Source organism: Urocampus carinirostris, chromosome 5 (assembly GCF_059441175.1).
Source record: "Urocampus carinirostris isolate Australia breed hairy pipefish chromosome 5, RoL_Ucar_1.0, whole genome shotgun sequence".
NCBI lineage: Eukaryota > Metazoa > Chordata > Actinopteri > Syngnathiformes > Syngnathidae > Urocampus > Urocampus carinirostris.
In genome coordinates this window covers 44,634,611-44,654,776 of record NC_142353.1, presented here as the reverse complement: position 1 = coordinate 44,654,776, position 20,166 = coordinate 44,634,611, and the positions used below count along the sequence as shown (strand labels likewise).

At 39.9% G+C, this 20,166-nt stretch overlaps 1 protein-coding gene across 1 annotated transcript in view; it reads right to left on the bottom strand.

The window, feature by feature from the left end:
* txnrd2.2 (thioredoxin reductase 2, tandem duplicate 2) overlaps positions 1-20,166 on the bottom strand; it is a 47,945-nt gene that overhangs the window by 9,141 nt on the left and 18,638 nt on the right. The window contains exons 9-13 of the mRNA XM_088335246.1: positions 18,450-18,469; positions 18,087-18,178; positions 17,826-18,000; positions 7,816-7,952; positions 1,571-1,666 (exon numbers count right to left, since the gene is read on the bottom strand). Coding sequence (XP_088191372.1) covers positions 1,571-1,666; positions 7,816-7,952; positions 17,826-18,000; positions 18,087-18,178; positions 18,450-18,469 — 520 coding nt within the window. The remainder of the gene's footprint in view (positions 1-1,570; positions 1,667-7,815; positions 7,953-17,825; positions 18,001-18,086; positions 18,179-18,449; positions 18,470-20,166) is intronic.

Here is a 20,166-nt window from a genome sequence, read left to right as displayed (position 1 = left end):
ATACCCCTACGCCAAGCAGAACCCTTTGCTGATTTCTGTACCTTCTTTATGATATTGAAAACATTTTATCTTGTTTAGAGATAAAATAAACCTCTCTCCAGCAGTTAGTAGATAATGTTCTCACTTTAAGTGTTACTTTTCCAACTTTCATAGAAAAGAGTCCTTAACATGAGAAAAATGATGATTTTGCCTATTTTAAGATTTGTTTTTCTGATTTGAAAAAAGTTTTTGGGACTTAAAATAAGCAAAATTGTCCCATCTAGCATTTAGTAGATTTATTTTCTCATGATAAAGTTTACTTTTCCAACTTTGATAGAAAATATTTCGTAAAATCAGAAAAATGACGATTTTGCCTATTTTTTCCAGATTTTTTTCTTGTTTGGACTAAAAATAAGCAAAATTGTATCTAGCAGTTGGTAGATCATTCTCTTATCATAAAGATTATTTTTCTAATTTTGATTTAAAAAAAAGATTCCTTTATGACCCCCAAAAACAAAACAAGCTAGTTGGCAAGAGCGACAATTTCTGCATGCCCGTGCTGTGTTTTGATTGAGACCTGCCGCATCCAGGCCAGTAAAGCAAATGTCTTCACAATGGAGTGAATTTTCCCTCGCACAAAAAGAAAGAATTCCTTTACTAAGAGCCTATAACATTCCATTTTAACAAAAGTAAAACTTTAGCGGTAGTCAAAGACGCCCTGCTTTACACGGCCCGTTGTCAAGGTTTCTTAATTTTCTCATGCTGAGGTTTTGCGTTTTTCCTTGCCCTTGTGTAGGTTTCAGATCAGGGGATGTGTATTGATAGTCTATAGTCTGTACAGCCCTTTGAGATTTCTTGTGATTAAGGGCTATACAAATAAATATAACTTGACTTCAAATGGGGAAAAAAGATGTAATATATGCAGGGTTGGGTAGGGTTACTTTAACTGGATTACTTTCAATTCCTTTTGGATGACTCCAGTACCAAATATGCTAATAAAAGACAAAAGAAACTAAATGTGAATAAAATGATGACTCACAACACGTGGTAAGCTTTCTCTCCCAAATGTGAATAAAATGATGACTCACAACACGTGGTAAGCTTTCTCTCCTGGCTTTGATCTCTTTGATCTCTGGCAAAACGAACATAAAATGTGACGGAAACAAAACGAAAATATTTTTGCCGTTCCATGTATTCCGTTACTCCCCAAGCCTGCACAAAATTTAGTCATTTTATTCATATTTAGTTTCTTTTGTCTTTTATGAGCATATTTGCTATTGGAGTCATCCAAAAGTCATTGAAAGTAATCAAGTTAAAGTAACCCTACCCAACCCTGAATATATGCCAGCTAAGATCATATTGCATACATTAAGATGTATTGTTTTTTTTATTTCCATCATAGAAACAAAATATAAGAACTTTAAATATGACATCTACAGAGTGAATGAGCTCATTTGTCTGCCAACGGGGCAAGCCTTTTTTTTGCAGTGTAACGGTATTAGCACATTTTCAATAAATATCACTTCATACTCCATGATATAAAAGGCAAAACAGGGAAAACACAAGCTTTGCGGTTTGGTTTTTGTCTCACATTGTCATAGTTCATGAGTTCCGTGCCGTGCCCGGCGAGTCTGCGAGCGAGGAGTTTTCCCGCTTTAATAGCCGTCGGTGTCAATTCGGGCCGACCCTGAAACACAAACCCAATGTACCTGTAAACTTCCCATTGTAAATTGTCAGACAGACATACAAATTTCTCTTTTCCAAGGTTAATGGCGTATTGTTCCCAATGCCAGCCGGGGGAAATAAAAATACAGACGTGGATACGCTCGCGGTCTGAGTCGCGCAGGAAATAGTAAGACTGCGGGGCAATTTTAAAAGCCTGACTTAAACCTGTTCAACTTCCACGACACATCCTGTCGATGTCACTCAATTTCTTGCGTCTTAACTCTGAAAAGACCGAAATGTTAGTGATTGGTCCATCTAAATGCCGTGACTTGTTCTCAAAAACTGCTCTGAACATTGACAAATATAATATCACACAGAGTGACTCAGTTAAAAATGGAGGTGTCCTATTTGACCCTGATCTATCCTTTGAAACACACGTGAAGAATATTACTATTACAGCTTTTTTTACATAAATAGATAGATGTCTAGAGAGCGCGAGAGAGCGCGAGAGAGAGAAAGAGAGAGAGAGATAGAAAGAGAGAGAGAAAGAGAGAGAGAGAAAGAGAGAAAGAGAGAGAAAGAGAGAGAGAGAAAGAGAGAGAGAAAAAGAGAGAGAGAAAAAGAGAGAAAGAGAAAGAGAGAAAGAGAGAGAAAGAGAGAGAAAGAGAGAGAAAGAGAAAGAGAGAAAAAGAGAGAAAGAGAGAGAAAAAGAGAAAGAGAAAGAGAAAGAGAAAGAGAGAAAGAAAGAGAGAGAGAGAGAGAAAGAGAAAGAGAAAGAGAGAAAGAGAGAGAGAGAGAGAGAGAGGAATATAGAAATAGAGTGATAGATGGAGAGATACAGAGATAGAGAGATAGATAGGGAGGGATAGAGAGAGAAGGATAGAGAGATGGAGAGATAGATAGATCATATACATGCAGACATTTACATGTTACATTTCTTTTGAAATAGATTCGTTTCATCAAAATGGTTTTGAAACAATCACAATTAAAGCAAAAAAATATATTAGATCCTTGTTTTAAGCACTTCATTTCATATTTAGTTTTGAAGTATTACTGGGGTTGCATTTATCTTAGTATTTTTTAACTATTACTGGAGTCAGATTTCTGTAGTTTTTTGTAGTACTGTTGTTTTATTTTTGTTGTATGTTTGTTGTATTTCTGCAGTAGTTTTTTGTAGATAGATAGATAGATACATAGATACTTTGTTCATCCCCGAAGGGAAATTCACATTTCCAGCAGCATCCCTGAGCTGAGAACAATCGAGAACAATCGAAAATAACACGGGAGCTGCTGGAGTGGCTGCCATTCGAACTCGTTTGACTTGATTGATTTGCCGTTTCGTGATAGTTTTACCTGGTTATATCAGTATCAGAAATTATTTTCCCCCCATTTTATTATGAATATTTTGTTTGTTTGTTTGTTTGTACATGATTCAATTGTTTGTTTGTTTGTACATGATTCAAATTGAATCTTTTCTTCCGGCGCCGTCACGAATAGTATTTCTAAAGTAGTGTTTTCTTAGTATTTCACTAGTAGAATTTTTCTTGTATACCTGTAGTATTTCTTGTAGTATTTTGTAATATTACAGTAGGTTTATGATTTTAGTATTTTTGTCGTATTACTTTAGTATTTTTTTAAGTATTTTTGTAATACTTCTGTTGTAATTTGTAGTATTTCCATAGTGATTTTTAGTACAGTGTTTTAAGGAAACTGCTATGCACTCTACTATAAAGCTTATTATGCTGAAATGAACTGTCAAATCATCAACAGATAAACAGGAGACTCTACCATAAAGCTTATTATGCTGAAATAAGCTTTATGGTAGAGTGCATAGCAGTTTCGATACGAGCCATTTGAGTAGAAAAAGGCAAAATAAACATGTTACCTGCTCAAAAGTGATTTATATACGGTGTGCATTACCGTTCGATTACATTCACACCAAATACAAAGACTGGAATGGTTTAAGTTGAATTACATTCCCAACAAATGAAATGCAAGACGAAGTGGTTTTGGTTATACAGTGGAACCTCGGTTTTGGAACGCCTCTCAGTTCGAACAAATCGGAGTCCGACCAAAAATTTCGAGAAATTCTTGCTTCGCCGTTCGGTCAAAAAAATCGGAGTTGGAACGCCGGTAATGTGTGAGTGCGTACTCTAGGGTGCCATGCTGAGCGGCGTACAGGTGTTTTAGCCCCTTATTATGCCTCTGAAGAAAGTCAATGCGAGCAGCAAAGTTGCTACAGGTGAAAAAAGAAAAGTAGTGCGTACAACTATTGCATTTAAGAAAGAAATAATAGCCAAATATGAAGGAGGTGTGCGAGCGCCTTCTGCTGACCACCACAAAGGTAAGAAATCCTATTCATAAGATTACGATAACGCAAACGTACAATTAGCCTGGGTTAGCATTATGTTTACGTTGAACATTCAGGTAAACATTGAGGGTGCTGGAACGGAGCCCCCTTTCCAATGAACCGCTCACCAGTTGTTGTGGAGACCCGGGTGCTAAATGACTTGTAAACGACCTGATTTTTTCATTTTTACATTTTTCATGTTAGCGTAATCTGTCGTACGGAAGATTACGATAACGCGAACGTACGATTAGCCTGGGTTAGCTTTATGTTTACGTTAAACATTCATGGTAAACATTCAGGGTGTTGGAACGGATTAAAACGATTTACATTATTTTTAATGGGAAAAATGATTTCGGTGATCGAACAAATCGGTTTTCGAACAGGGTTCTGGAACGGATTATGGTCGAGAACCGAGGTTCCACTGTATGTTCGCCATTACATTCCCGAAAAGTGATATCAAAGTGAGATAAAACCAGGTACAAGTGGTTATAGTAGCTACGGGGTGCAAATCTCGGCAGGGGTGCATTTCTCAGCATAACACCGTGCAACCGTTTTCACGTCAGTCATTTGAATGCATTTCTTGGCACTTCGCTCGGCAAAGAGAAAACAACGTGAGTAAGGTATCAAACCTACGGGAAATTAAAAAAGTACATATGAAAAACAAGCCTCCTGCCATGTTGACAAGACGACAGACGGATTGGCGTGAAGCGCCGCTCATCAAAGGAAGCTTTCCGTCAAAGTCAAATACGAGTGTGCGCCCTGGGAGACAGGAAGGAAGCAACACATCTGTTTGTGTCAGAAACATAAAAAGGCCACGCCGGCATAACAGCCACGACAACTAACCACTGTTTACGTGGTCTGGCTTGAGTACAGTGCAGCAGCAAGAAAAATGCTCATAAAGAAGCATGGTAGGAGAAATTATAGGTTGAATAGAATGCGGGAATATTTTCAGCTAAGTGGTTATTCTCTGATTTAGTCACTTTTTTAAGTTCAAAATTGTACTTTATGGTGACAATATCTGTGTGTTGTTGGTTATTGCAACATCCATTGCCACCTGGTCATCCTGGAAGTGGATTACCTCATGTGCAGTCCCTTCTCAAGGTTTCTTCATTTTCCTTATGTTGAGGTTTTTGAGTTTTTCCTTGCCCTCATGTAGGTTTTAAATCAGGGGATGATGTCATTATAGTCTGTAGTTTACAATAGTCTGTGGTCTGTGCAGCCCTTTGAGACTCCATGTGATTAGGGGCGTCACATATAAACATGACTTGACTTGGTTTTTGAGTTTTTCCTTGCCCTCATGTAGGTTTTAGATCAGGGGATGATGTCATTATAGTCTGTAGTTTACAATAGTCTGTGGTCTGTGCAGCCCTTTGAGACTCTTTGTGATTAAGAGCTACAAATAAACATGACTTGAGGTTTTTGAGTTTTTCCTTGCCCTCATGTAGGTTTTAGATCAGGGGATGATGTCATTATAGTCTGTAGTTTACAATAGTCTGTGGTCTGTGCAGCCCTTTGAGACTCCATGTGATTAGGGGCGTCACATATAAACATGACTTGAGGTTTTTGAGTTTTTCCTTGCCCTCATGTAGGTTTTAGATCAGGGGATGATGTCATTATAGTCTGTAGTTTACAATAGTCTGTGGTCTGTGCAGCCCTTTGAGACTCCTTGTGATTAAGTGCGTCACAAATAATCATGACTTGACTTGAGGTTTTTGAGTTTTTCCTTGCCCTCGTGCAGGTTCTAGATCAGGGGATGGTGTCATAATAGTCTGTGGTTTGCAATAGTCTGTGGTCTGTGCAGCCCTTTTGAGACTCTTTGTGATCAGGGGTGTCACAAATAAACATGACTTGACTTGAGGTTTTTGAGTTTTTCCTTACCCTCATGTAGGTTTGAGATCAGGGGATGATGTCATAATAGTCTATGGTTTGCAATAATCTGTGGTCTGTGCAGCCCTTTGAGACTCTTTGTGATTAAGGGCGTCACAAATAAACATGACTCGACTACAATTGTTGTAGATTGCTGTTTGGTCTCCTTGTGGTCAATGACTGAAACTAGATGTTACCTAGTATCTAATTGATCTGTTTTGGCCGAAACAAATGGTGAGAACCCACTCAGTGATTTTAACAATACACAATATTATGAATATGAACTAAACAGAAATCCTTCCGTTTTTATCCACTTTGTTGTAGTGTGGATTCATACCATTTGACTGAAAACACTTCAGAGGGTCATCAACACAGCCCAGAGAATCGTCGGTTGCTCTCTGCCCAGTCTGGAGGACATTGCCTGCTCTCGCTACCTCAGTGTAAATATTTCTGGTGTAAATATTGTGTAAATTATCTTCTTCTTTTTTTTATTCTCTCAGTAAATTGTGAACCTGGAGTGCCACGTCCAATTTCGTTGTCACAATATGTTCAACCCATTTTATAACAATGATAATAAAGGTATATTCTATTCTATTCTATTTACCCAAAAACCTTTGGCATCCAAATCCAAACATTAGTTGAATCAGGAAGCCTATAACAATATAAAACCTTTCTTAAATCACAACCATTTCTGCACCACGGTCCAGTTTAACGTCTGTCAATATTGTCGCAAGCCGGCCCAATAACAACCTTAGCAATAATAACGATACCAATACTAAAAATAGTGATAATTATAAAAACAGCCCCGCTCAACTGTGTAGTCACTACACCACTACGGATCCTTATGACATGGGAAAAGGCAAAATGTTTTATCTCATCACCAAACTATTTTTATTCACAGCACCAAATTCTACAACCTTCTTTTGGCGGAACTATTTCCCACAATGCTCCATTACAATGGAGTGAAAGCTAATGAAAATAAAATGATATCCATTTATTGAAATCTTAATAATATACTACACATGATTATGTTGATTTAGGTTTTTTTAAAAAGTATTCATAATTATTTCTCTTAAGGATTGATGAGATGTGATTTATAGGATGCCTTGTTATAAAACAAAGCTAGAGAGCTTATATTCCTCCTGTTTTGTCAATTGTTTATCAATCCTGTTGATCTTGAATTCATTATAACATTGTATATTATGATCAGTGGGGGAAAAAATGCCTTTTCGAATGTCATCTACTAAAAGCCTGAAGGTTTGGAAACAGCATTCTTACCGCCGCTATCTGGGTTTAAATCTTTTGATGAGCACATTTGATCGGCGAGATTTGTGGACTAAATCTCATTGTTCAAATACAATATTTTACTACAGTATAGTCTCACGTATGACATGCACCCATGCTGAGATTATTGGGGATCTCAAATTCCACAAAAATGTCCGAATATACACGAATAATTATGGTGTGAGCAAAAAACAAGGCAACTTTTTGTTTCTTTCTGTGGGGCCTGTAAAGGATTTTATACGATTGACTACAAGTTACATACATTCAGTTTAATGCAATAAAGATATTCACTGAGTGGGCTTTAGTTCAACGTACAAGGTCAGAGCAGGCTGTGTGGAAGATGTTTTGTCTAGGGCATTTTGGATAACAGGAGGCTTGTGCTGACGCAGGACGATCAGAGATGTTGGGCGCAAACAACTGCTTGGCACGCCCATGGGAGGAGCCGAGACGCCATCTTGCGGGGATACGTGAGCCGATAAGAGAAACCTAAAGGACTTCCCACACGGACTTCAACGTCCTTTCGTTGGATGAATGTAGGTTGTGTTTGGTTAATGAAGTCAGATAACTAATTCGAACAATTTGGTAAACGCTACATTCGCTAAATTCCAACACCTGGTACCGCACGACAGCCCGGTGGTTGCCGACCACTGTGTTGTAGTGTGGATTCATACCTGCCCTATATCTCCAAAGGCATAAATGTTTGGCACTGAGGTGGATTCATCCGCCCCCACGATTATTTTCCCCGTCTCCTTGTCAAGTTGTACGCCGAGCTTGTCGAGACCGAGAGCTTTTGTCTCCGGAGCTCTACCTGTGGTACACAAAGACGTATTTGTTAGCATTTTTGTGATAAATTTTGCATCCAAAATGAATTCTCTTTGAGTTTATCAGTCAACAACATTGTTGTTGTTGTCAAGTGTACTATTATGACACCATCCCCTGATCTAAAACCTACATGAGGGCAAATAATACAGATATTGTCAACATAAAATATAGGTTATTCATATGCTATGGAATAGAAGAGTGTTTTAAGCTTAGATTTAAATATTTCCACCGAGGTTGCAGATCGAATTTCAGGGGGAAGAGCAGTCCACAGCACCGGGGCCCGAATGGAGAACGCTCTCCAACCTGCAGATTTCTTCTTGGCTCTTGGGATCACGAGTAGACCGGCGTTTTCAGAGCGAAGGCTCTGGACCGGAACATAGAGCGAAATGAAATCTGAAAAATATGAGGGAGCAAGTCCATGCATGATTTTGTATACTACCAAGAGAACCTTAAAATCACATCTTAAGCTAACAGGGAGCCAATGCAGGTTAGTCAAAATCGGGGTCATGTGATCAAACTTTCTTAAAAGCCTGGCTGCAGCATTTTGTACCAGGCTCTTGATTTTGGACTCTGGGGGACCGGAGAGTAGTGCATTAAAGTCATCGAGACGGGAAGTAACAGACGGGTGAATTCTAATCTCTGCATCCGACTGAGACAGCAGAGGACAAATTTTAGCAATGTTGCGAAGATGGAAGAAAGCTGTAATAGTAATATTCTTCACGAAGGGACAGATCGGGGTCAAATATGACACCTAAATTTTTGACTGAGTCACTCTAGGTGATATTACATTTGTCAATGTTCAGAGCTGTTTTTGAGAACAAGTCATGACATTTAGATGGACCAATCACTAACATTGCGGTCTTTTCAGAGTTAAAGCGCAAGAAGTTGAGTGACATCCATTCTTTGATCTCAGTGAGGCAGGCCTCCAAATGTCCAGAGTTTAGTGTGGCAGATTCCTCCATCAGAAGATATAGTTGAATGTCGTCTGCGTAGCAATGAAAACTGATATTATACTTGCGAATAATATCCCCTCATTGAAGCATGTAAATGCTGAAAAGAAGGGGGCTGAGTACTGAACCCTGCGGAAAACCCCAGGTAACTTTAATTGGGCAGGTTTATGTACTGTACTTCCCAAAACCATTCAATACGTGGACTGAGCAATTAGTTTAGACATCTAGTTGGATCCGCCCACCTCTGTCTGTCTCTCACCCCCTCATACACCCCCCTTCCGGAGGAAAACAAAGCCTATACAACAAAGACAGTACAAACATCTTCTTTGTTCCTTTATCTCTTTGTTTTCCTTGTAAAACGTGGAACTGGAGTGACACGTCCAATTTCGTTGTCACAATATATCCCATGTTGTAACAATGACAATAAAGGTATATTCTATTCTAAAGGGCTCAGTGTTGTATAACCTTTTAACATATCAAATGTAATTATACGGAAAAATGAAGAGGGGGAAAAAATGTCAACATGAGGCAGAGGAACGAATAATACAGAAACATCTCACTCTTAAACACATATAGTGCAATTTAAATCTTAGTAAAAATCATACAAAACCCCATAATAAGAAAATCTCCAAACTGAGTATACGTGACACTTCCAGTGGGACAGCCGACTGATGCCGTCATTGTGGAATCTCCATGACGACTACATAATCCTTAACCTCTTCCCACCCCTCGGCGTGGTTCCTCGAAACCAGTCTGGGCAGCATAATAAACACCAAAGCCCAAGGTACACATGTAGATGCTATCGGAAAGCGAGTAATAACAAACCCCCGAGACCTTTTTCCTGGCTGGAGCCGAAGAACAGCGCTCGAGCCCAGACCGGGGGGACAACTGGGACCTGTCTACTTCACAACATGGGTGGCTGTAAGAGGGGGGGATGAAGGCAGCAAGACGTTTAAAAAAAGAAACTAATATGAGTCCTTCCGGTCTCTAGGTCCACATACTCGGTACATTGTATGCCAAGGACACAAAACTGATAAGGGAGTTGGAGTACAAGTTCAAGAAGAGCCCCCCCCCCAAAAAACACACACATACTCACTAAACAATGCCTGTTGTGACATTCTGGAGGAAGCTTCCAGATGGCTAGGCTAATTAGCGACAACAAACTTTCACGGTAGAATAAAAAATGAACGCTTATCTGATCAATTTAATGAACAAAGACAAACGGGAAGAATGGTGTTTTTTTTCTGGGGGCGACACAAACATGGCGTGCCAAACGCGCATTTAAAACTCTAGACAAGAGAGATTAAGATGCAAGACAATTGGTTAGCACGTGTGCGGCACAGATCTGAGGTCGTGAGATCGAACCTCCCGTGTCCTGTGTGGAGTTTGCATGTACTCCCCGTGCTTGCGCGAGTTTTTCAACTATTTTTGCTCATGCCCCGATTTTGGCTTTGGAAGGTAAATATCCTCTCATGCTTATATTTTGTGCTGAATGCACTATGTGGAGGCTGAATATAAACAAAACACTTTGCCACTGAGAATGCTGCTGCCCCCTACTGTAGTGGGTGTGCAATTGCACTCGATTCTGGGAAAGTCAAAACAACAACAAAAAAAAGTTCCCCAAAGTCAAACGGCTCTGCAGCCTATCGTGGCTGCAGAGTCGGAGCTAAGGTGAAGGCTAAGGGGCTAGCGGCGTTTTAAGCCTTCGGTACAGTCCGTAATCATGGTAAATGTGAATTCTCTACCAAATAAGACCGATGAACTGGCTGTGCTGGTGAAAAACATCAAAGCGTACAGGGAGTGGAGTTAGCTGTGTTTTACGGAAACGTGGCTCACGTCTAGCATACCGGACGCCAACGTAGAGCTACCCGGCTTCGACGCTGGACAGACAGAGACACAAAAGCCCGCGGGAAGCGGAGAGGAGGCGGACTCGCTATCTACGTGAACACGAGGTGGTGTAACCCTGGGCACGTACACACAAAGATTTCCATCTGCTGCAGGGACGTCGAATTTTTGGCCTAGCGTGTGACGTCATCCACTTCGCTGTTGCTAAACTACAAACACAGCACCCCGAAGCCATCCTGTTAATCTCTGGGGATTTCAATCACATGACTCTAGATACAACACTGCCTGCTTCCTTTATCATTTCATTTTTCAACACAAGGATACTCCTGGAAATGTGAATTTCCCTACGGGGATGAATAAAGTATCCATCTATCTATCTATCTATCTACACCCTGGAAAAACCCCTATTGAATGATATCATTGCTTTGGCTTTGCATGCTCAAAATTTGGCTCTACACACACACAATATTTGGAGCAACACAGAGATGATTTGCAAAGAATCAAACCTTGATCTCCATGCTACATGTACTCGTAAAAAGAGCCATAGGTCCCAGACCTCTATCTTTGAATAATATTCCGGAGTACTTTGGTGTTCCGAGTCGGAAAACCCACGCCGCCGTCTGCTCGTGCACAGGAAGTGGAAATGTTCTGTTTCCTGATGTATTGCACCTGGACATGGGAGCGGCCATGTAAGCAGGAAGGAGCAGGGGAAAGGTGGAGGGACGCATGGCTGGATAGAAGGATGTTCTACAGCCGCGATACAGTCCCTGGAACCCCTCCGGCCTTTAATAACCCCGCAGAGAGCCGAACCGCGAATGGCCTCCATAGTGTAAGGTCACAGTAAACGGAAGAGGCCTCGTCCTCATAAGTCCTGCAGGCAAGGATCAAAGGGCCGAAGGTTTTCTCACCAAATAAGAACGGTGAACCAAAGTATTCATCCATTAGTTTGAATCAAAAGTATTAGTAGGACACCTGTTTATTACAAGATTGGAATATTATCATGATTGATTGGATTTGTTTTCCATTTAAGAAATAAACAAAAGCTTATAGTATTAGCATTTTTTCTATTATTCTATTACATGACTGTCTAAGAAAATTAAAATATTTATTATAATTTATAAATATTTATTTTCTGTATTGCAATTATAAAAACAAACCTTTCCATAAATTCTAGATTCATTACAAATCCACTACTATTTTTATATTGCCGATGAGTTGACTAGCCTACTAGTATACTTCTTTCATGATAATCTATAATGTTTAGATCGGATATTCCAGTGTATGTCAGAATCAACAATATCAAAAAAAATAAAAGACTCATTGAGGTTTTTGAGTTTTTCCTTACCCTCATGTCGGTTTCAGATCAGGGTATGGTGTCATAATAGTCTGTGGTTTGCAATCATCTGTGGTCTGTGCAGACCTTTGAGACCGTCCCTTCTCAAGGTTTCTTCATTTTCCTCATGTTGAGGTTTTTCAGTTTTTCCTTGCCATCATGTAGGTTTATATTCAGGGATCAGAATGGAGATTTTCATTTTCAGCTGAAATAGCCAGCGTCCAGGAATAAACCAGGGCGGAGCCCCCCCCCCACCGCCAAAAAAAAAAAAAACCTGGGTTTTAGGCAATTTACTTGTCCAAAACCATGCTTATATTTATCATTTAAGTAACATTTTTAGAAGATTAAAATAATTTGCCCACATAACTGATTTTTTTGTAAATACTGCAAGATAAGTTCAAATGCAGTTCAGTCCCTGCAGCTTGTGCGACAATGCGGCCAATTTTTCTAACGGCCGCCAGGGTGCGCCAGAGCAATAAAGGAAAGAGTGAGACAGTCGGATTTTGAATTTGTTTGCTACGCAAGAGAAAAAGTGAAAAAGTCGGAATGCCTTTGGGGTTCAAAAACAGCGGAAATCCGCGGATCCGCGGAAAATTCTGATCCCTGTATATTGTTCAGTCCACTTATACTGCTTATTTTTCATTACTATTTAACGTATTTTCTGGACTATAAAGGCACACCTAGAATTGAAATATTTGAAATACCTAGAATTGAAATATTTGAAATAAGCCTTTTTTATTTTCCGAGTTTTTTGTCCAAACCTCACTCTTCACTGCAGTTCTAATTGAATGTGTCTTATATATGAAAAAAATATCTCATGAAGGAAAATTTTGAAGGTGTGGCTCAAAAGCAGGTGCACCTTGCAGTCCGGAATATACAATATTTTTGATTATTATGTTTATTTTCCCCCGCCACCCAAGTGAGGATAAGCGGTGCAGAAATTGGATGCTTGGATGGATGTTTCATTTGCCTCCAAAGAAAGATTGAAATATGTTGAAGCATATTGCCCTTTGTGAGGCTTTTCTTAAGCCGGCTACAAATTTGACTTATACATGGGCCACAATCGATCTAGCAGCGTTTGATGTCGTTTAAAGCAGAAAGGAAATGTAAAGGTCACGGCATCGCACGCATGAGACAATCCAGAATTCAATGCCGATTCTTTTCACAACAACAGCACGATGGAGAGATGATGTGGGAATTCGGCCACGAGAGGAAACGGCAAACGTCATTGCGGCTGCCGGCTCACGCACATCCTTGTCACCGTCACACGCATATGGGGCAAGGCGCACAAAAACACAAACTCAAGGGAAAAAAGATACCAAATACCAGAAAAACGAGACCTATTTTGCAAGATTTAAAGGTTTTGTAAACCCATGAAGAGAGTGCAGTAACCCTAATATTGTTATTGGTTTAGGCCAGGTGGTACAATTGACTAGTTTCATGGTTGGTAACGTTGGTGAATGTATGAACTTGTCCGGTTAGCGCAGGCATGTCCAAAGTTAGGCCCAGGGGGCAGTTAAATTTTTACTGGCTGCAGCCTCTGTTATAAAATAAGTAATGTGTGCCGCACCAGTAATGTTGACCGCAGTATATAAATTTGTAAAAAAAAAAAAAAAATTTTAATCTATCTACCCTGGTCATATCCATCAAGAGGGGTGACCGACAGCAAGACAAACACATACAATAAAAAAAAAAAAAATTAAAAAGGGAAAAAATAGCAAAATACACACAAATATTTTTTGAAAATGGCCAACCAAAATGCCCAAACACCCAAACAAGTTTGGCACCTCGGCACCTAAGTCGGTCATGCTTTCGTCCCTCAAGATGAAACGGGACACAAGAAAGCGGCTGTGTCACTCGGGTCAGGGTGAGATAACACACTCTTTGTTCAACAACAGGGCCCGACAGCTTTCACTGGTTTACCCCTGCCGCATCATACGGGTGCCCTGGCCATCCCTTAGAACGCGTCCAAACATCCCACTATCCTTTCACAACACCTCTCCACTCATTCCTATCACCAACAAGAGCTCTCGCTTCTACTAGATTTATACCTCTTTCCTGCAGCGCACTCATAACACTATAGATCCACGTCAATGGCGGCCTTCCTCTTGGTCTCCTTCCATTGACTTCTGCTCTGTAGATCCTCTTCAACATTCGCTCCTCATCCGTCTTCTCCATGTGTCTGAACCAACCGAGTACTCTCTTATCCACACGCTTGCTCAGTTCCGCTACTACTCCAGTTCTGTCTCTCACAATTTCATTTCTCAATCTATCCATTCTGATCACTCCTAACATACTCCTCAAACACTTTCATCCCAAAAACATTTAATTTCCTTCTCAAAATATCAAAAATTTAAAAAAAATCACCATTTCAAATTTTCACCAGATGATGTCGGTACCCCTTTCGCCACTTTGCTTCCTATGAGAATTCTAACCCTTCCCATCTTCCGACATGGCGACTGTAAATAAAAAAAGGAAAGTTGACTGTGAGGGCCGCCACTTGCAGGACAAGTGGAAATTGGAGTTTATTTTTATCAAAATCCAAATCAACTTAATTTAAAAAAAGAGGCACTGCCAGACCAAACATGCCGACTCACTGGAAACGAACACTGTGAAAAGGTGATGCAACTTGAAGCTGTCTTAGCAGAGCAGTAGTGCTTTTTCACGAGACCCTACGACTCAAACAAGGAGGGTGATTTTTTTAAAGACAGTTCAAAGAATGACAGGCTGAATTGTCGGCCCTCGCACATTTTCAGCGTACCAAATCTGTCTCGCTTTGGAGACCCCTGGGGTAGGGATTGCAGGTTGGTTTCCGCTGGCTTGGCACAGACAGGATGACCGGGGAAAGACAACAAAGAGGGGAATGGGGTGACCCTGTGCCATGGAGCATCCTGCCCGATTCGGTCTTCTTTCCACCCAGACAACCGGGGTCAGCCATTGCAGGGTGATTAACATTTCCCCTGCTTATTCCATCACTCAAATTTTATGACTTTGTTTTTGGCTTTGATTCCACTGTCATTTGCTGACACTGCACACCATTAGAAGATAACATTGAACTTTGATTGTGGGTGGGAGAGACTAGGCAAGCAAACCAGCACGCTTGACAGATTCCCCAGGATGTGAAGAGGAAACACAACTTTGCAGGTAGTGGTAGTGTCATACTAGTTTAAAAGGGCTTTATGATGAACTATTTGAAAGACATGGCCATGTGAAATACGGCCTTCCATCCACCTTTTTCTGATCAAAAACCTGAGAAAATCCCAATGAAAGTTTTCTTTGCTTTTTTTGGAGTGATGTCATTCAAAATTTTTACAGTTAAAGGTATAGTCTAATTTCAATGTTAAATTTTAATAAAAGGATGTAAAAAAAAAAAAAAAGAATTAGACCAGACTGAGAGACATTATTAGCACATATTTATCTAAATACACATTAAAAACGAATTGTTTTGTCTAAAATCAGAAATATGGAACATCATTGTTTTTGTTACTTTCCCTTTTAATGGGGATTATGAAATTCGAGGAAAGTCTTTTAGGATGACATATCTTTCGAAAAAAGCGAAAAATTTACAAAATGAAAGAAAAATGTCCTCGTTTTTTTCCCTCAGTTATCAGCCTTGAGCTAAAAAAGAACTGGGACTAGAACGAATTTCTGCAGAGCGACTCCCATAGTATTATCTCATCTCATCTCATCAGCCGTACCGCTTATCCTCATCAGGGTCGCGGGGGGGCTGGAGCCCATCCCAGCCATCTCCAGGCAGTGGGCAGGGGACACCCTGAACTGGTTGCCAACCAATTGCAGGGCACACAGGGACAGACAACTCATTCGCTCATTCACACCTAGGGACAATTTGGACCGGCCAATTCACCTGAAATGCATGTTTTTGGAACGTGGGAGGAAACCGGAGTGCCCGGAGGAAACCCACGCAAGCACGGGGAGAACATACAAACTCCGCACAGGAAGTCTGGAGCTGGATTTGAACCCACAACAGGTTCCCATGACATGAACTGTGCCGCACAAGAGCTAACCACTGCGCCGCCGTGCTGCCCCCATAGTATTATTTATGTCTTAAATAAAACTGGAAGAGTCATTTACTCTATTTATTCATGTATAACTCAGACTCACACTGATTTTTTTATTAAAAATTGGTATAAAATTTTACTTTTTCTCAGCTCAAACTATGTATGAATTGTAAGTGACGTTACTGAATACATGCGGCTATAATAGAAATTATTTACGTTGTCAATAAATTAAAACCAAAATACCAAAATAAAAGTTACTATTTATTAATTTAATGTCCTTCAAAGTCAGATTCATGATAAAATACACCAAACAGTCGTTTCCGTGGTCCTATTTTTCTGCATTTTTTAATATCTTTTAGGACTACTTTCTATTTTTCTCTATTCTCCAATACCGGGAACAAAAATTGAGTGCTGATGAGATAAAATCCAATGCCTTTTTGTGTGGTATCTATATAACTGGTCTAGTGGCTAAGAACTGGTGCTCTCACAGCTGTGACCTGGGCTCGTTTCCCGTTGCATCCCAGGTTTGTGATAGTGGTCAGTGGTATTTTTTGACTGATCAATCGGTGCACAAATACAGTGGTATACTGTAAAAACCTCATACATAACCCACACCCAAATGGGTTCTTTTTAGGTACAAAACAATGTGGGTTATACACAAATAAATACAGTAAGCACCGCCTGGTATTGCATCGTGCTTGTTTTACATTTCTACCTTACATTGGACTTCGGGATACCGAAGAGTAGTGCATTACAGTCATTGAGACGGGAGGTAACAAACGCGTGAATTATAATCTCAGGACCCGACAGAGGGCATAGGGCAAATTTTAGGAATGTTGCGAAGATGGAAGAAAGCTTTTCTAGTAATATTCTTCACGTGTGTTTGAAAAGACAGATTGGGGTCAAATATGACACCTACATTTTTGACTGAGTCACTCAGGGTGATATTACATGTCAATGGTCAGAGCTGTTTTTGAGAACAAGTCACAGCATTTAGATGGACCAATAACTAGCATTTGGGTCTTTTTAGAGTTAAGGCGCAAGAAGTTGAGTGACGGTTGAGTGAGGCAGGCCTCCAAATTTCCACAGTTCTGTGTGGCAGATTCCTCCATCGGAAGATATAGTTGAGTGTCATCTGCGTAGCAATGGAAACTGATATTATACTTGCGAATAATATCACCTAATGGAAGCATGTAAATGCTGAAAAGAAGGGGGCCAAGTGATGAACCCTGTGGAACACCACAGGTAACACGAAAGGGCCCAGATGTCATTTCACCATATTTAACACAGTGCGTACTCTTTGGTCTCCCCAAGTCCAAAATCAAGAGCCTTCAGCTGTTAGCTTAAATTGTGATTTCAAGGTTCTGTCCTAAGTATAAAAAAAAATATGCAAGGACTTGCTCCCTCATATCTTTAAGATTTGATATCCCCCTATGTTCCGGTCCGGAGCTTTCGCTCTGAAAATGCCAGTCTACTAGTGATCCCAAGAGCCAAGAAGAAATCCGACAGTGTTTTTCATTGGCGGCCTTGGTGCTGTGGAATGCTCTTCCCCCTGAGATTCATTCTGCTTATGAATGACCTATATTTTGTGTTGACAATGTCTGTGTATTATTTGCCCTCAGGTCAATTTTAGATCAGGGGATGGCTATACAAATAAACATGATTGATCCCTTGCTGCAAAATATGAACAGTGAAAAAAAAAACACACTTACCAACTGCCCATAAAACCGTGTCGTAGGTCTCACTGTGTTGGTTGCCTTTCGAAGCATCCTCCCAAGTCACTTTCAATGCTCCCGATTCCAGTTTCTCCACTCTCTTGGGAACACACCTCATTGCAAATTTGGTTCCGTAAGACTGCATGTAGTCCGTCACTAATCCTGCCATTTGCTTTTAAAGGGAAAAAAAAACAGTAAGTAAAGAAAAATACAGTCATCTCAATCACGACTAAATAAGTATTCTAATGAGAACAGTACCTGATCAAAACCTCGTAGTGGGATACTGCGGACCATCACTGTGGTGTCCAAACCAATGCCTGTTAGAAAGCCTGCACACTCCAGTGCTACATCTAAGTATTAGTAGGTTATGGAAATGTGCAGGTACTGTAATACCGAAAGAGGGGCAAAAATCATACAGTCCGGTCAAAATTAATGCAACTCAATGTCAAATAGTGGCAATTTGATTTGAAAAGGAAAAGTCACTTTATTTATTGCCCATTAGTTTCTCAGATGGGACGCAAGTTTTTTGAATTTAAATAAAGTTTACGACTGCACAATTTGTTGACTTACTCGCAGTAACCATTTGCAGTACGTGCTTCCTAAATTGGCAGAAAAGGATACAGCTTGCTCCAACCACGAGCCTGTAAGACAGAAATATTGACATTTAGGGCAGCGTGAGTATGACAGCCATGTTTAATATTCATACTTGTTTTTACTTATATATTTATTAAGGATTTTCCAATAGCTGCAACATTCTTACAAAGTATGCATTTTAGCACAATTATGTTGTATACCATGTAAACAGGGTTGGGTAGGGCTACTTTAACTTGATTACTTTCAATTACTTTTGGATTACTCCAAATATGCTACTAAAAGACAAAAGAAACTAAATATGAATGAAATGACTCAATTTTGTACAGGCTTGGGGAGTAACGGAATACATGGAACGGCAAAAATGATGTTGGCAAGCTGTTTGGATTTCTTTTCATTTTGTTTCTGTCGCATTTGATGTTAGTTTTGCCGGAGATCAAAGAGATCAAAGCCAGGAATGAAAACTTACCACGTGTTGTGAGTCATCATTTTATTCAAGTCAAGTCATATTTATTTGTATAGCCCTTTATCACTCGGAGTCGCAAAGGGCTGTACATACTACAGACTACAGTTATATAACATCAATAATAATATTTACCTATTTAGTTTCTGTTGTCTTTTATTAGCATATTTGGTATTGGAGTAATCCAAAAGTAACTGAAAGTAATCCAGTTAAAGTAACCCTACCCAACCCTGCATGTAAAACTGTAATTCACCAAGTGTACTGCATGCCTCCAATTCCAGTGAGCATAAAAAAAAATACCGTTGAGTATCGAAGCTATTTTCTAATTAGCTGTAATATACCTGTTAATCAGTAGGAGGCAGCATATTACTGTTTATTTTTGTTCCACTGGCAGTAATTTTTCGTTTGTTTTTGTATGCTTTTACTAGGAAAAAGTTGACTAAGGTATAAAATAAGAACAACAAAAAACTGGAATAATACAAATAACACTTACAAAGAAGAAAATGATCTGTCAGTAGGGCAAAGGGTGTTTTTGTGCATTCCAAGATCAAAAGTCAAATTCAAAATAAATGAGCAACCAAAGGGCAGCACGGCGGGACAGTGGTTAGCGCGTGTGCGGCACAGTTCTGAGGTCATGAGATCGAACCTCTTGTTTGGAGTTTGCATGTTCTTCCCGTGTTTGCGTGGGTTTCCTCCGGGCACTCCGGTTTCCTCCCACAATCCAAGTTAATTGGCCGGTCCGAATTGTCCCTAGGTGTGAATGAGCGAGTGAATTATCTGTCTCTGTGTCCCCTGCCCACTGCCCGAAGACAGCTGGGATGGGCTCCAGCACCCCCGCGACCCTACTGAGGATAAGGGGTGCAGATAATGGATGGATGGATGAGCAACCAAAATTGATTATCTGTACTACCATATATTGTTACAACGCTACAAGAAATTATTATTACTCTGGATTAAACGTCCGGACAATTTACTTAAAAAGAACTAAACTGAATCTGTTAACATTTTATATCAACGATGCGACTCAGTTTTTTTTTTTATTTAAAAAATGTGCATTAGCTTCAAAGAATGTATAAAATATATGAATACATATTTTGACTGCACCATAAAGAATTTGAAAGATAGATTCTCATCAGGTTCAACCCAACACTTGTAACAAAAACCTGCATACAAAATACACAGAGAATTGTGAATGGTTTTCTTGCAAGGAAAATGACAGGAAGGCTGCTTCATACAATCCTCCTCTCACTCTGAAGCAGTATTCCCGCTGCTTGCCTTATATTT